Raw genomic sequence first — 14,163 nt, 5'->3', positions numbered from 1 at the left:
CTCCCCTCAATAAACATCTCATTTCTCTGTACTAGTATATAACACTCCCAGACAGCACTCTTTTCTGTGCAACTAAACCAACAAGCTAAATTTAATTCACAAAAGTATAGTTCCCTTAAGCAGAATTTAGTCAGAATGGATGGAAAGTAATCCATAATCACCACAAAAAGTTGTGTCAACCACTCTGTGCTCTCTCTCTAAACCGCTGTGCTCACTCTCTCTCTCCCTCCTCTCATACAGAAAAAATAACATATCAGTCAAACATTCCCAAGACTCAAATGTTCATCAAATACTAGGTGGGAGAGGATGACCAATGACCTTACTCAGCACTACCTCCTGTCACAGTTTGAGGTTTTCCTTTCTGGAAAAATTGCTGAATTTCTATGTACATCTTTTTAGTAATTTAAGTCAAATGGAAATCTCACTGCTGTCAGATTCCCACTGCGTTCGGAGCTGTGCAGCTCACAGGATGCAACTTAATTAAGGCTGCAATATAAAGTAATAATAGCTGTTTCTTGTGTCTGAAATAACTCAGTCCAGCTGCAGAAGCATACAGAGGTATGGAAGCTAATTTAAACCCTACTTAAAATCAGTATGGCTTAAAAAGAATGCTATTCTACAGTCTGTAATACAGGTGTATCGATGGCAGGACAGAGACCCCGTGTAAAAGGATTTACAACTTAAAAAAAAAACCCAAACAAACAAAACAAAAAACCACCAAACAAAAGGTGCAGTGAAGTATGATGAACTGTAATATACATGAAATAGAGTCACCAAGAGAGAAAAATAATTCCCCTCCATCACACCTGAAACTTAACTTCAGTTTTCCTAACATTCAGAGGAGGCGGGGGCTGGGGGAGGAATATATTTAAATCCTTACTTAAAATCCTATTTATGACAAGCAAGAGGAACACAAAAGACAACTTCACAAAAGCTGTTAAGACACATCTCAACAGAAGGAAAGTTCTGGTTGATGCAGGTAAGAGTAAGTAGTGCTGAACTTACTGCAAGCAGAGGTAACTTATTCTTAGCTTGGACTAGTCAAACGGGCTCTTCTGCAGAGATATATATTATGACCCTTCTTTCACGGGACCATACAGAAGGTAAACACCTATCTGCTCCTTGATACTATGTTATGTGCAGTCCTTTGGAAAGCTGAGCCAGCAGCCTTGTCACTGAACTCTGTACATAACATGATTAAAAGTTCATCTGTTTTAAGAAAGTAATTGCACTTGGATCATCTGGCAAGAAAAAGATAATGGTCCCTGCTCACTTAATGTAAAACATTACATGAACAGTATTAAAATCATGTTGCTATGAGCTCTTCACATAGGAGTTACTATACTTTGAGTCTTATCCCAATTCTCATGCAAATTTCTGAGGCAGAGACGGCAGGGAAAAAAAAAGATAAATAAAAATTAAGCCTCTGCTAAAAAAGCCACACACTTTTTTATTTTAATGTTACAACAGAAACCAGAATCAGGCTTACCACCAAGTGTCACCAAGAAATATTTTTGTGTAGACTTAAAGAGGCTACATGAAAACAGTATGTAAGACAGAACCTCTTAGAAAAACTTCACCAGTCACTGACCTGATGACCGATATCAATCTTTGTAAAACTGAAGGTACTGAGGTGGTTGTTTGCTCCTCTTACTGCTGGTTCTATGGTCTCTCGGAAGAGTTTCTCAATAAATTGGCAAATAAAAGGCCACATCTGTTTTACAGTCTAAGGGAAAAAAAAAAAATCTACATGGAATACAACTTTATACACAACTAAAAATATTCTTTAAGGCATATGTAAGAAATTTTGTACAGCATACAAGTTTTCTATGCAGTTCATCACAGACATAAGAACTGGTTCCTTTTTACATACAAGAAAGTTTTCTGGAATTCTCAATTTGTGTGTTTTGTATGTTTGCACAAATCTCAAGCACTGGAGAAGGAGAAAAACAATATTAAGAATTTTCTTCTTTTATCCCACAAATGTATATGCATTCAGCACTGATGCTGAATGTTGGGGAGAAGGGTGAAGAGGGTTAGGTTTCTTTGCATGTAAAGAGAGGAATAAGAAAAAATTGGTCAAGTGCATTTCTTAAATACATGCATAAAGTTTATAAATGTCAAAAATACAGTATTTTACTGTCATATCTGAAAAGTCTAGATTGTTTGGGGGTTTTTTTTATTTTCTAATTAACTCATGTTTTTCTATGCTCTTTGAATGAAAGATATTTTGGGGGAAAAAAAAAACCAAACAAGCTACATAGATCTGTATCTTAGATTATCACACATACAAATCCAAATGGGAAAATTGATCTATTTTTAGATTGTAGGTCAGGAACCTACAGTACTGGAAAGTATCCCAGACAAGTAGAACATAAAAGACTGTGTTTACAGCTGCTATGACTTCCACACAATTATAGCTGTCATTATTTTAATGCCACTTAAAAGTCATTCTCCAAAACTCAATTTCAAGACCAAGAAAATAGATTTAATCTTTCTCATGACTAACTGGATCAATGACCAGACCTTTCAAGTGCATAAAGAGCACAGAAAGTTAAAACTACTCTGCTCTCAGATTCTTGCCTCACTGTTTTTTTTAATCTCAGATTTCCCTCCTCCCCCTTCCCATCTGGAAGCAATGCTAATGACTACCCTTACCTTGTTGAGCCATTCTGCCCTCTCTGTGTCTGGAAAATGGACCTAAAAAAAAAACCAAACCATCAAACAAAAAAATTAATACAAATACAAAACACTTTTTAGTTAATCATGTCCAGTCATTTATAATACAGGTAATCTTAGGGATCTCCCTCTGAGCAATGTGTATGTACAGTGAACAACATACTAAGCAGTTAACATTCTTGACAAGAATATTAGAATTCAAGCAGATAAAATATGAACTCATTTCTGAACTACATAGATACAAGTCCAAGCATATATTTAATAGTGGCATCTGGAATAAAGTATTGCTTTAACACCATAAATGAACTAAAAAAAAATAAGCACAGTTGACGCAGCTAGCATCAACCAAATTTACCTCCTATGTTTCAGGGTTTTTTAACATGACACACATAACTGCCAGAGTCCTGACTGCACTTCTACTTCCTTTCATTCATGCCACATCTTCTGCAATACCAATAAATCATGCCTAGAAATATTTAATCAGTGAAGCTGAAGCTCAGGAATATGGATTTAAGTTGCACCAAAAGCCCTTCAAAAGACATTCTTAGTGATTTCTTTTCTTAACTGCAGAAAACAGTAAGACATGGAAGTATGATGGTATAGACATGGAAGTATGATGGTATATACATGGGATGGAAAGTACCCATGACAACAGGAAAACACCAATTAAATGCTAGAAGAACAGACACACTTTTCCAGACACAGGAGAGCATGGTTAGTAGCTTTACATCTTACACACACACCCAAAAAAAAAAAAAAAAAAAAAAAAAAAAAAAAGAAAACCTGAAGCAGTTCAGTAGAAGGAGAGTTAACAAACATTTCTTTAGAAATGAACAGCTTCTACAACAAGATGCAGATCACACTTCTGAAACACAAAGAGCCTTTGAACACACTAAAAACTGTGACCTACATATACTGACTTTCATGAAGCTATGTCTCTACTAACTGAACTGTCAAGTCTTAATCTCTTCATAGCATAACAGATTGTACCACTGGTTTTAACAGCAGTGCCTACTAGTTATTTTTATTATGCATATATCCCCAAATGCAAACAGTCAGTTAAATACATACTTTTTAAACTGTATTTTCAACAAGTTGGATTTGAAAGCAAGCCCCATTAATGATTTGTTTAGTTTTTATTAAATTCTTGCATTAACAGTCAGCACTAACATAATCTTGAATGTACTCAGGTTACCTTCAGAGTAGTCCTCAATTTCATCTAAGCATCCATGTTTTAGCTATGCTGGAGGATTGGCCCCTACAGCATAATCAATATTGTCAGTTATTTCTCTGGTCTGTTTCTTTCTCAATATTTCCAGGCCCATAATTAAGGTAAGCCGTACATTTTTACAGATTCTTGAAGAATTACAAATACTGCTGTCTTCCACTGTCAAGAGAGAGGCTCTTGGCATCTTTTTCAAATTACTTTTTTCAAGTATATCACATATCTATCAAAACCATTACAAGTGGAACAAAAATGACCGATGATCTGCTTGACTGTAACAAAAACATTGAATAGGATGTATTTTACTTAGTGAGTTCAAAGAACAGAATTATTAATAATGGATGGAGCAGTTTTGTAATCATATTATATTTTATTTATTTAGAATTAATTTCCTACAAAATTATGCTGGGTAGAATGTCAAAAGTCTGTATTCAGAGGGCTGGATGGGGGTTTTTTCCTTTCTTAAAAACAAAAAATACTTAACTTTTTTTTTTTTTTGCATTTACAACACAAGCAGTTACTGCATGTACATGAATTTATAGCTGAACAGGGCTTACACTCAATTTTTGTCTTGCAGGGTTCTCAAGTTGCTTCCAGTCCTCAAGAAGTTAAAGGAACCAAAAGAATGAACACTATGTTAACCATAATGCTAGTAAGTACCATGTTGACCTTTCTGCTAAAATATTTGCTTTCTGAATCTGCAGACAGAAAATGTGCCGATTCTCACTAATTACTTATCTCTTAAGCATGATGTTAGATCAATATGAATATTTCATTCTGATTTTCTTAGGAGAGAGATCAATGAGGTTCACAGGGTGGGAACTCAAGAACTGTTCCACACAGGGGAGAACATGAACTACAGCCATTGTAATGAACAGCAACAAAATAAATTAAAAAGAAAAAACAAGTTGAACACACAGATGAGGAAAGGAAAAGAAAATTCATGGAAATACCAAAAGCAAACCTGTCTGCTGCAAGTAATGCAAGACATAACAGAGTTACCATGTTCACACTTCATTTTTAGTCTTTTGTACAGGTATCCAGTTGACATCAATGGGAGAGCCACACTAGACTGAGAAATACTTCCCATCCTAAATATAACCTCAGCCTGGATGAAATTAATCTTCCTCCACAGTGACCCAACTTCCCAGATTTAGGGTATAAACTCCCCAAGGCACAGGCCACATTCCCTGAGCTATGCGCACAGGTGACATTCAATTCATTTGACTGGAATAAAACAGGTAGCATCTCTCTCTTGCACCTCTCAAGCACCCTTCTCATTCAGTCCCAAATTATGCAGAATCACTTGAGATAGTTTGGAAAACAAGGGGCCACATACACTAGTATTGAGCCATATATGCCAATTTATTAATTTTAAAGTTTATCTGCTGCACAGTCTTTATTACGACCTTGCTTAACAGGACATGGTTCTTACTTTTTCCACAGATTTAATAATTACTTGTCCTTCAGTGTGCCACACCTATCATGCTCCTACCATTATCTGAGTTAGTACTAAGTCAACTCCTCAATTATATAAGCCTAGTTTACTTCTACAGTTGCACACATTAATAGGCAACAAACAATACAATGAATTACATCTTCCATTCCTGCTTCTTATCCCTCTTCCAGCCTTGCTTTCCTACTCACTCCACTTTTAACATAATTCAGTTGTATTCAGTGTCTATTCTGACATCCAAAACAGAGTAGAGAATACAATCTTCCATCTTCAAGACCCTGAAATTTTTAATCCAGCCAACCTTGAATCAAAAGTTGAGCTGTATTTAATCTTTAGTTGCTCCACAACCAGCTAGGCTGAAAACAAGGCATAAACACTTATCAATCTACTAATTCCATACATTTTTAGTCTGCTATATGAGACTGCAATATTAATGGCAATGTTGTATTTTGCGTTAAGAGTTTTTGGTATCAAACACAATCTTACACAAAGACAGCTGCAGAAAGCCTGAGGGATGAAGTTGGTACTCTGGATCAGTCAGGACTGACACGAGCATGAAGGCAACTGCACAAACATTTTATGGCCAGAAGCAAGAATCAGACAAACTGACGCGCAAAATCTGTTCATTCCTGTATAAAATCTATTAGACAAGCATGACAGAAAGAGACAGAAGTCAAGATTTCAGCAAAGACACTCAAAAGACTAAAAGTATTCTCCACTTGGTTTCTGTTATTAAATTGCTCATGCAGGTTTGATAATTACTGTCTCATTTCAACCACTTGGTGTAGTTATTATTCAAAAGGAAGTGTAACTAGAGAGAACTGTTGCAAGAAACACCCCAATGACCATGTTCAGCATCAAAAACATTATATTATTACATGTTCTGGGAATGTTCTAATATTAACAGATCTGCAAAAATACTTGGAAGTGCTCAAAAGATGCATTTTTGCACATTAAAAATACATGACAGCTTTCTCACACAACTGCTTGTGCTCAGCTCTAAACAACTCTCATGTCTACTTCCTATTTCTAATACATTCATATCTTGTGCTGTCAAAAACTCAATTCATAACACATTATTTTTTTGTAATGATCAATAGAATACCAGAAAGAGGCCAAGGAATGTACTTCCTTATTCTGTCCTGGAAGATAATAAACCAAAATATATTTCCTTGTTCCGTCCTGGAAGATAATAAAACAAAACAGGGACAGAAGAAAACCACTAACAAGCTCCTATTTCCATAATAACAGCAGAAACATTTCTTACCCACAATTATTTTATTATTCAAACTCTCTATATACGCTCTTCATATTGGCTAAATTAACTCAGTTTTCTGCCCAGATGATCATCTGCATCTTTCAAAGGAAACAAGGCTAGACAAAGAATAATTACCATTAAACTCAATCCCCACAGACTAAGGATTGGTAGGAAATTTTGAAAAGTCAAATATTAATCAGCAAATGATATCAAATGAGTTTCAAAGTGCAAATAATAATATTGCTGCCTTAACTACAATTCTTCATCCACATAAAGGAGGTTTCACATATCTACATAAATGTCACTAAAAGCAAAGATTGACAAGAAAATGAGAAAGAATGAAGTTACAACACCCTTCTGGAAGTAATGCTGAATTGCTCTCACCACAAGTTACAGGTATTAATAATCTAATTTAAAAATATAAATTGCACAGTAGTTGTTATTCACTGATCCCCTCACTGTAGAACACCTCTCTTTTTAAAATTATCTTTGTAGCCTTCTCCACCCTTAAAGCTATTTATCAGCCAACCCTTGTTATATTTAACTTCTATTTAATGATTCTGATTAATACATAGGTCCTAAGCATTATTTACATAAACTGAAACAACAAAAATGGCACCTACATTAAAAGTACAAAGCTACTGCTACTGACCAGAGTATTCCATAAAGTGAAAACTTTTTTTGCTACAAACCAATCACTTTCTCATGAATTGCGTATTACAGCAAAGTCAGAAAAGGAAGCAATAAAAGCAGTTTAGATTAAAAAAAAACCAACAAACAAAAAACCAAACAAAACCCCCACACCACTGTATGTTGGCTTTTCCCTTCTATTCCCCCCCAAGGATTAAACGTATGAATTCAATTTTAGACTACGTTAAAAATAATGTGTTATAATAGCTATGTTTAACAGATACTTATCTGAGTCAACATTACTTAGCTTATGTCTAGTTCCTTCCATTTCCACTGTTTAATTACTTGCTGCTCCAGATGAAAATCGTAAAAGAAACTATACCAGTAATGTTTTGATTAATTATAAGATCCCACAGTATAACCAATTCTTGATATAGTTACAATGTAACTAAGTGTCCTTGAGCAGTTTTCCAATTACTTCACAAATCTCTCTTACATTAGATACCAATCCCTTCTGCTTACTTCGGAAAGCTGAAATTCTATACAAAAAAATCCTCCCCTCTATCAAAAGCACATTTGTCTACCTTAAATGTAAAAATATAAAAGGGTATCGAAATTAGTCTTCATAGTCTCTTTATGCATCATCAGTGGAGAGGGAGAGCATCCCACAGAAGGAAATGCAGAACAGAAGCCCAACTTAGGTGCCCTAAATTGCCTTCTGAATGCACAGCATAAGCACTTATTCAACTACTAAGCCTAAAACTAGGTGGTGTGGCAAAAAAGAAACACACTAAATTATCCTTTGAATTAGAACTGCCAGATTAATTTGGCTAAACTCACTGCACTTGCAACTCAAAAAGGCCAAAGAAATTTAGTAAAAGAATCAAGGAGAATCCCAGCATGAATAGAATAAAGAGTGTCATACAGTGATATTCAAGCTCAATTTAACAGCTATTCACTCCAGTGTTTTCCAGTCGGTAAAGCAGGCTGGCCTAAGGACATTTTAGGTAAAACAATGCTGAGCAGGGCTAATGGCTTAATCCCATGTATTCCAGCCAGCAATCGCAATCCCCTCTCTCTCACTGGAGAAACAAGGAGCAGCAGTAGGTGAAGTATTTGTTCCTTTCCACAGGGGAATCAACGCAGAGTCTTCTGCTACTCAGCACAACCTGAAGGGGCTTGTCCTCAGACACAGACTGGGTGGACAACCGCTCTTTCTAATAGGAGGTAAAGAAGGGGTGGCTGGAAGGGAAAGCAGAGCAGCCAGGCTGTCTCCTGTTACTCCAATAATCCACCTCCAGGGTTATCCCAGCAATTTTCCTAACTTCTCTCAACCCCAGAAATACTGTAGCTCCCATATCTTCTGAATTACAAGGAAAAACACACTAAATATTTACTGTTGCAGAACTGCAGGACTCAGTACTGCTGAAAGAGGTGCTTATATTGTTAATAATGAGGGTTCCTCAAAAATGCTGCAATTAATCATGGGCCCTTGCTACTAAATTAACAAACAACTGCCATTTCCATTTTTTTTTGGTAATCTGATTCTGTTTCTGTTTAGCATGCTTTAGCATCGATTTTGTATTTGCAGCCTTAAATATATTAAAATGATTAGCCTTTGCACAGCAAAATTCATATTCAGTATTACAAATGCTGTATGTTTTTAGTTTGGGGATTAAGCAAGGACTCTTGAAACAGTTTCACTGAGAATCACTAGGGTTGTGTTGTATATGTAATGTCTTCCAACAGAAACACCTGGAAGATTCGGAAGCAGGCTGGATATAGAAAATCAGTTGTGTTGAACACACTATCAAAGCCCACAGGGTACTTCACAAAACAGCAGTTAGAAGGACGCACATAAATCAGTACAACTAACCTCAAATTAAAAGCTATATAAAATAAACAGTACAGGTTTTAATAGTAATTGCCCATAAACAACAACAAAAAAATATTAAAAAAAATAATTGAAGATCAGAAAATTACGGGGAGGGGAAAAAAACAAAACAAAACTAACAAAAATACCACACACACACAGAGTAAGGAGGATACAGAGATAAAGGAGGTGGGGAAGGGCCCTAGAGTCATTGCCACTGCTCTCTGATCACTATAAAACCTGAAAGGAAAATGGAAATATTGGAAAAAGTGGAAACGTATCTAAATGGAATAAACAGTTGTAATGCCAAGCTAGGTTAAGGATTGTATTTATTTATAAACTGGAATGTAAGCCACTTAAGTGCTTGGACAACACATTGGAAAAAAAAATAAACCTTTTTAAAAAAAAAAAAAGGAGGTGGGGAAGTTACTTGCCCTTTGAGTCAGATTTGGACCTATAAGATGAGAGTGGTATTAGAAACACATACTTCGTATCCCACCAAATGTTCATAAAACATTCTACCAGCATAGACATTGTCATCCCACATGAACTGCCACTATCAGTTCAGCAAGTCCTAAGGGCTGCCACAACAAATTATAGACAGCTCTTCACCACGAGTTTTCCAGTGTGATCTCTACCATATTCTCCACTGCCTCACAAGCTCTCTGCTTCAGAGACAGCATGGGCATCAAGGTGAAAAATAATTCTTTCAACAACATGGCAATTAAACACAAAACAAGTTAGCACTTGTAAAAAGTCTGAAACGAATGGCTTTTCAACACCTCCGGGTTTCAATACTAACACAGGAAAGCTACTATAATAAAATTTATATACCCCAAGTAATAAAACTGAGATTCTTCATACGGTATAGAAAGTTTTATTTCATTGCAGCCTTCTGTTACCTCTGCTCCTCTGCCCTTCTTCTTAAAGATCTAAAGAAAGGCCTAATATACTGACCAGTTCAAACCTGGAATAAACAGTAGCTCACATACACAGGATACTTCAGCATCTTTGTATGCCCTGAAGGACGTATTTCCTAACATACACATTTGTAGATACCGTATCTGGGAGACAACGAAAATGACTAGCAGCACGTAGGCTGTTTTTTCTAAAGTCAGGCTAAACTAGCATAAAACAGGTCTTCATAAAATGCTGCAAACGGTAGCAGCACTGTAAGGAGAGCCACTGCTTCCCATACACACACTGTCGAACTTAACTGAAGCCCAAACTACACAGAGGGACCTCACATCCACCCTTCCTGCTGTGCTAGAATTAGAACATAAAATTCAATTCAAAATATTTAATGCTGTTTTAAATGTTACCAATGACCACAAATGTACCTATGTTTGTCATTTCAATAATACAGAGATGCTACTTTGCTTAGATTTTTTTTTAAATTATATTATACATAAAATACGTATATAAGACTGTAATTGAGAAAGTTGCCCTTCTGTTTTCCTTCTCCGCACAGAATTCACTGGAACGGCATTTAGAAAATTAACTATCTTCCAATTTTTGCTAGCAGCCTAGCAAAAATCTGATCATCTTAAAGTTTTGGCACCTGTAGATTCAGAATCCGTCCCTCTGCTGCCCTGCAATACCACCAGAATATTCTCACTTGGACATTCCCCCTAACTTCTATGGCAAACAATGTCTCCAGCAATGCAAAACAATGCTGTATTTGCAAAAGAAAAGCCCTGCCTAAAAGAGGCTACAGAGCTCTGATACAATCAAAACGGCAGCCCAGAAGCAAGTCATGCAATTCAGAACTGAAGGATGCCCAGAGATTACAAAGCACAACAGTTTCATTCTCTCCATGCACATCTTTCACTTCAACATCTATCAAATATGCCTCACTTATAATGGCACTGAGGCTTGTCAAGAACTGCATTACTCTTCAGCAATTTGACTCACCAGTACAAAAACTAGATAAAATTTGCCTAAGTGCTGCTATTTTTGCAGATGGAGCAAGCATGCCGCAACACAAAGTTACCCAGAAACCTCCTACTTAGCAGCAGCTTGCCATAATAAAATCCTCCGGGACAGGCATTATAAGCAGCTGCTCTGGAAGAATGACAGAACAGTAGTCTGCTAGTAAGTAAGGGAACTGGGAAATCCTGCTCCTAGCCTGACACTCAGCCTTTGCAACCCCAACTCGAGGAAAGCTGTTCATTCTAGAAATTAAAACGCAAGCATAATTAACTTCCAGAAGCATCCTGGCTTAATCACCTGAAGAACACCACATAAAACAAAAATCCCTTGCTTCACCACTAGTGGTTACACAATTTCCTTCCAAACATCTGGAAATACATTGGCATGGGTTTCTGTCATATCTGGATGCAGAATTTACCCTAAACACAGCATACTATGTCTGCTAGAGGAAACCACATAGCCTTCTTTTGTTCATCTGTTACCTCTTTCCAAACAGAAAACTTTTAAGCCTTCAGTCCTCCACTGCAGATTCATCTTCTAGTGCAGCTTAATTTCAGAATTATCTTCAAGTACCAATATATTAATAGTATATATCATAACTCAGGCTTCAATATAGAGATGAAGTCAACTCTGTAACCAAACTGCTTTATTCTCACTGCAGTTTAAGATCTTATTTTTCCTGAATCATTGCATTCACATTTCTTTTCTACTTTCCACCTGGAAAAGGATTGTAAGTTTTCAGTGATAGGTTTGGACTGGGACAGGACAGTAAAAAAAAAAAAAAAAAAAAAAAATTAAAAAAAAATTAGAAGGTATATGGGGGTATTAAGTTACAGGAACCTTTTAATGGTTTCCACTTTCTGAAGGATCCACATGCAGAATCTCCAACCTAAGACTGATATCCTGACACGGAAAGAGACATATTTTTCACACCTAGCTAGTATTTTTCTCTAGAATTTAATGAAGGTTTCTGGACCATGTCTAAAACAAGATCTCTGCTTCCCTGGGTGGGAGATTTCCAACAACTAACTTCAGCAATGTGGCACCATATGTCAAATTTGACAGGAAGTGTTCCTAAGACTCAAAACAAGTTATTGCAAACAAGAAATAGAGCCTTTAGGACTTATATTTGTTAAATAAAGGATTAATCTTGCCTTAATCTTTCTCTACAAGAAAAAAAATATCATCATGATAAATATATAGACTGAGGAAATGAAGTTATGCTTCTCACAGTTTGATGGCTAGGCTTTTTATTGTGATTTTTTAAATCTCCTTAATATAATAATAAAAAATCCTGCATATTTCATATAAAGAGATTTGAATTTAAAAGCACTCATGAAATCACTGGATATACTAGCAATGCAAGGACTAAAACCATCATTATGTTCAGCATGCAGGTCCACCAAGACCTAATAAGTCACGTGTACATACATTTTCCCGACACCTGACTGGTGTCTGCTGCCTGGCAGACCTACCAAAAGCCAATCCTTCAATTATACCACTGAAGTCCATATCCATCATTCAGAACCCATCAAGATTAAAGATTCACTGAAAGATAGCAATCTTCAAGTTTACAGGGAGTGGAACATTCCTAACAAAAATATTTCAAGGCATTCTTCATCTAACAGTTTACCATTCTTCTAAATTGTCAGCTGTAACAGAAGTGATGTTAAGCACTTCTTAAAGCAAGGCAACGTAAGAACGTAGGTTTACCATCTTGATCCCTTACTACCCACATTTACAACAGCACTTTTACCTACACTATTTCCTTATTCAGAAGACCAGAATTCACTATCAACTGTGACAGCAGGATGCCCTTTTCTAATCTCACCTTCAGTGGGCATTCATAGCAGTAACAATTGTATTTTAAATGCTGATGTCCAATGAAAGGCCAGGACAAACAGAGTTAAAAAGTCAAAAACTGAATAGCATAACACCCTACACAAGCAAAATATCAAGAACTAGATTTATACTAATGAAAGTCTTGCTGTCACACCAGGTTATAGACACCTAGTGCAACAAATGTTTACGAAATAAAACATTTCATGGCAGCCCACATCAGCACACTTCCAAATTCCCACAAGCATTGCAATCATTACTGAAAGCAGAGACCCAGATTTAAATGTTTAAACTGCTGAAAGGTATAGCATGAACCATAGCTGTAAGGGCTTAGTGAATTTTACCACTTGAAAAATCTTGCACAGCACTACTTTTTAACATGTTATTGACTTCACCCTTTTATTCTCAAAGTAATTTCATTCCTTCTCCTCCTTTCCCAAAGAAAGTCTTAATACCTTGAAGTTTGAGCTTTCACATTTTAAAAACTTTATAAAGGCATTAGCAACTTATTTTCGATTTGTCACATTTCAAAAACATAACATCTTTTGTACTTTTAAGCCTGTAAAACAAATTCCTTTTCAGTTCCCTTGAGAATCCAGACATGTTCCCATTCAACTGCATGCCAGAGTGTCTTGCTCTCTTGATGGTCAACGGAGAAAAAATCTTCCTCTCTGGACTGCTAAATATTAGCTTTCAAAATAGCTTATACAACCAGTATCACAGCACAACTTAACTATCCTTTGAATTGTCTACAGCTATGAAAAGAAGTGCTGGGCTCTGCACCAAATTGTCAGTCATCCTTGTTGTTGCTATCTAGACTAAAACGTTGAAGGTTTCTTCTCCTTTTACTCCACTCACCCACTACCCGCTTTACTAACCCCTCTATTCAGGAGCTCTGATTCACTAAAACAAAGGTTCCTTCACCAGGGAGATCTTATTCCTGTTAACACTTGCTAGATTACATAGCTAATCTCTCTAATGGAACTACGCAGGAGTTCTGTGAGGACTAAAATGGACATCAACTTTCAGGAAAGATAAGTGTTCAAGAAGTACTGACCACCTTCTGCAAGACTGCCTGTCCTCTTTCTCAGGCAGATTACGTGTCCTTTCCAGTGTTTAACTGGCTTACCAGCAGCTAATTACTGAAGAGCAATATGATCTCCTATGACTCAATGTGCACCTTTTAGCATGAAACATCTCCATGTACTGAACCCCAAACTTTATAGGTTAACCTTTTTCTTTTCTTTTTTTTTAAATGTAACCTATAACTC

At 36.4% G+C, this 14,163-nt stretch overlaps 1 protein-coding gene across 5 annotated transcripts in view; it reads right to left on the bottom strand.

Moving 5' to 3' along the window:
• Positions 1-14,163, bottom strand: part of ESYT2 (extended synaptotagmin 2) — a 91,969-nt gene that overhangs the window by 56,131 nt on the left and 21,675 nt on the right. For all 5 annotated transcript variants that reach the window (XM_069778183.1, XM_069778179.1, XM_069778180.1 and 2 more), the window contains exons 2-3: positions 2,659-2,700; positions 1,592-1,726 (exon numbers count right to left, since the gene is read on the bottom strand). In XM_069778183.1, the coding sequence (XP_069634284.1) occupies positions 1,592-1,726; positions 2,659-2,700 (177 nt within the window). The remainder of the gene's footprint in view (positions 1-1,591; positions 1,727-2,658; positions 2,701-14,163) is intronic.

The sequence above is a fragment of the Haliaeetus albicilla genome, chromosome 2 (assembly GCF_947461875.1).
Source record: "Haliaeetus albicilla chromosome 2, bHalAlb1.1, whole genome shotgun sequence".
Taxonomy (NCBI): Eukaryota; Metazoa; Chordata; class Aves; order Accipitriformes; family Accipitridae; genus Haliaeetus; species Haliaeetus albicilla.
Note: the sequence above shows the minus strand (reverse complement) of the source record. Positions and strands in the feature narration are given on the sequence as shown.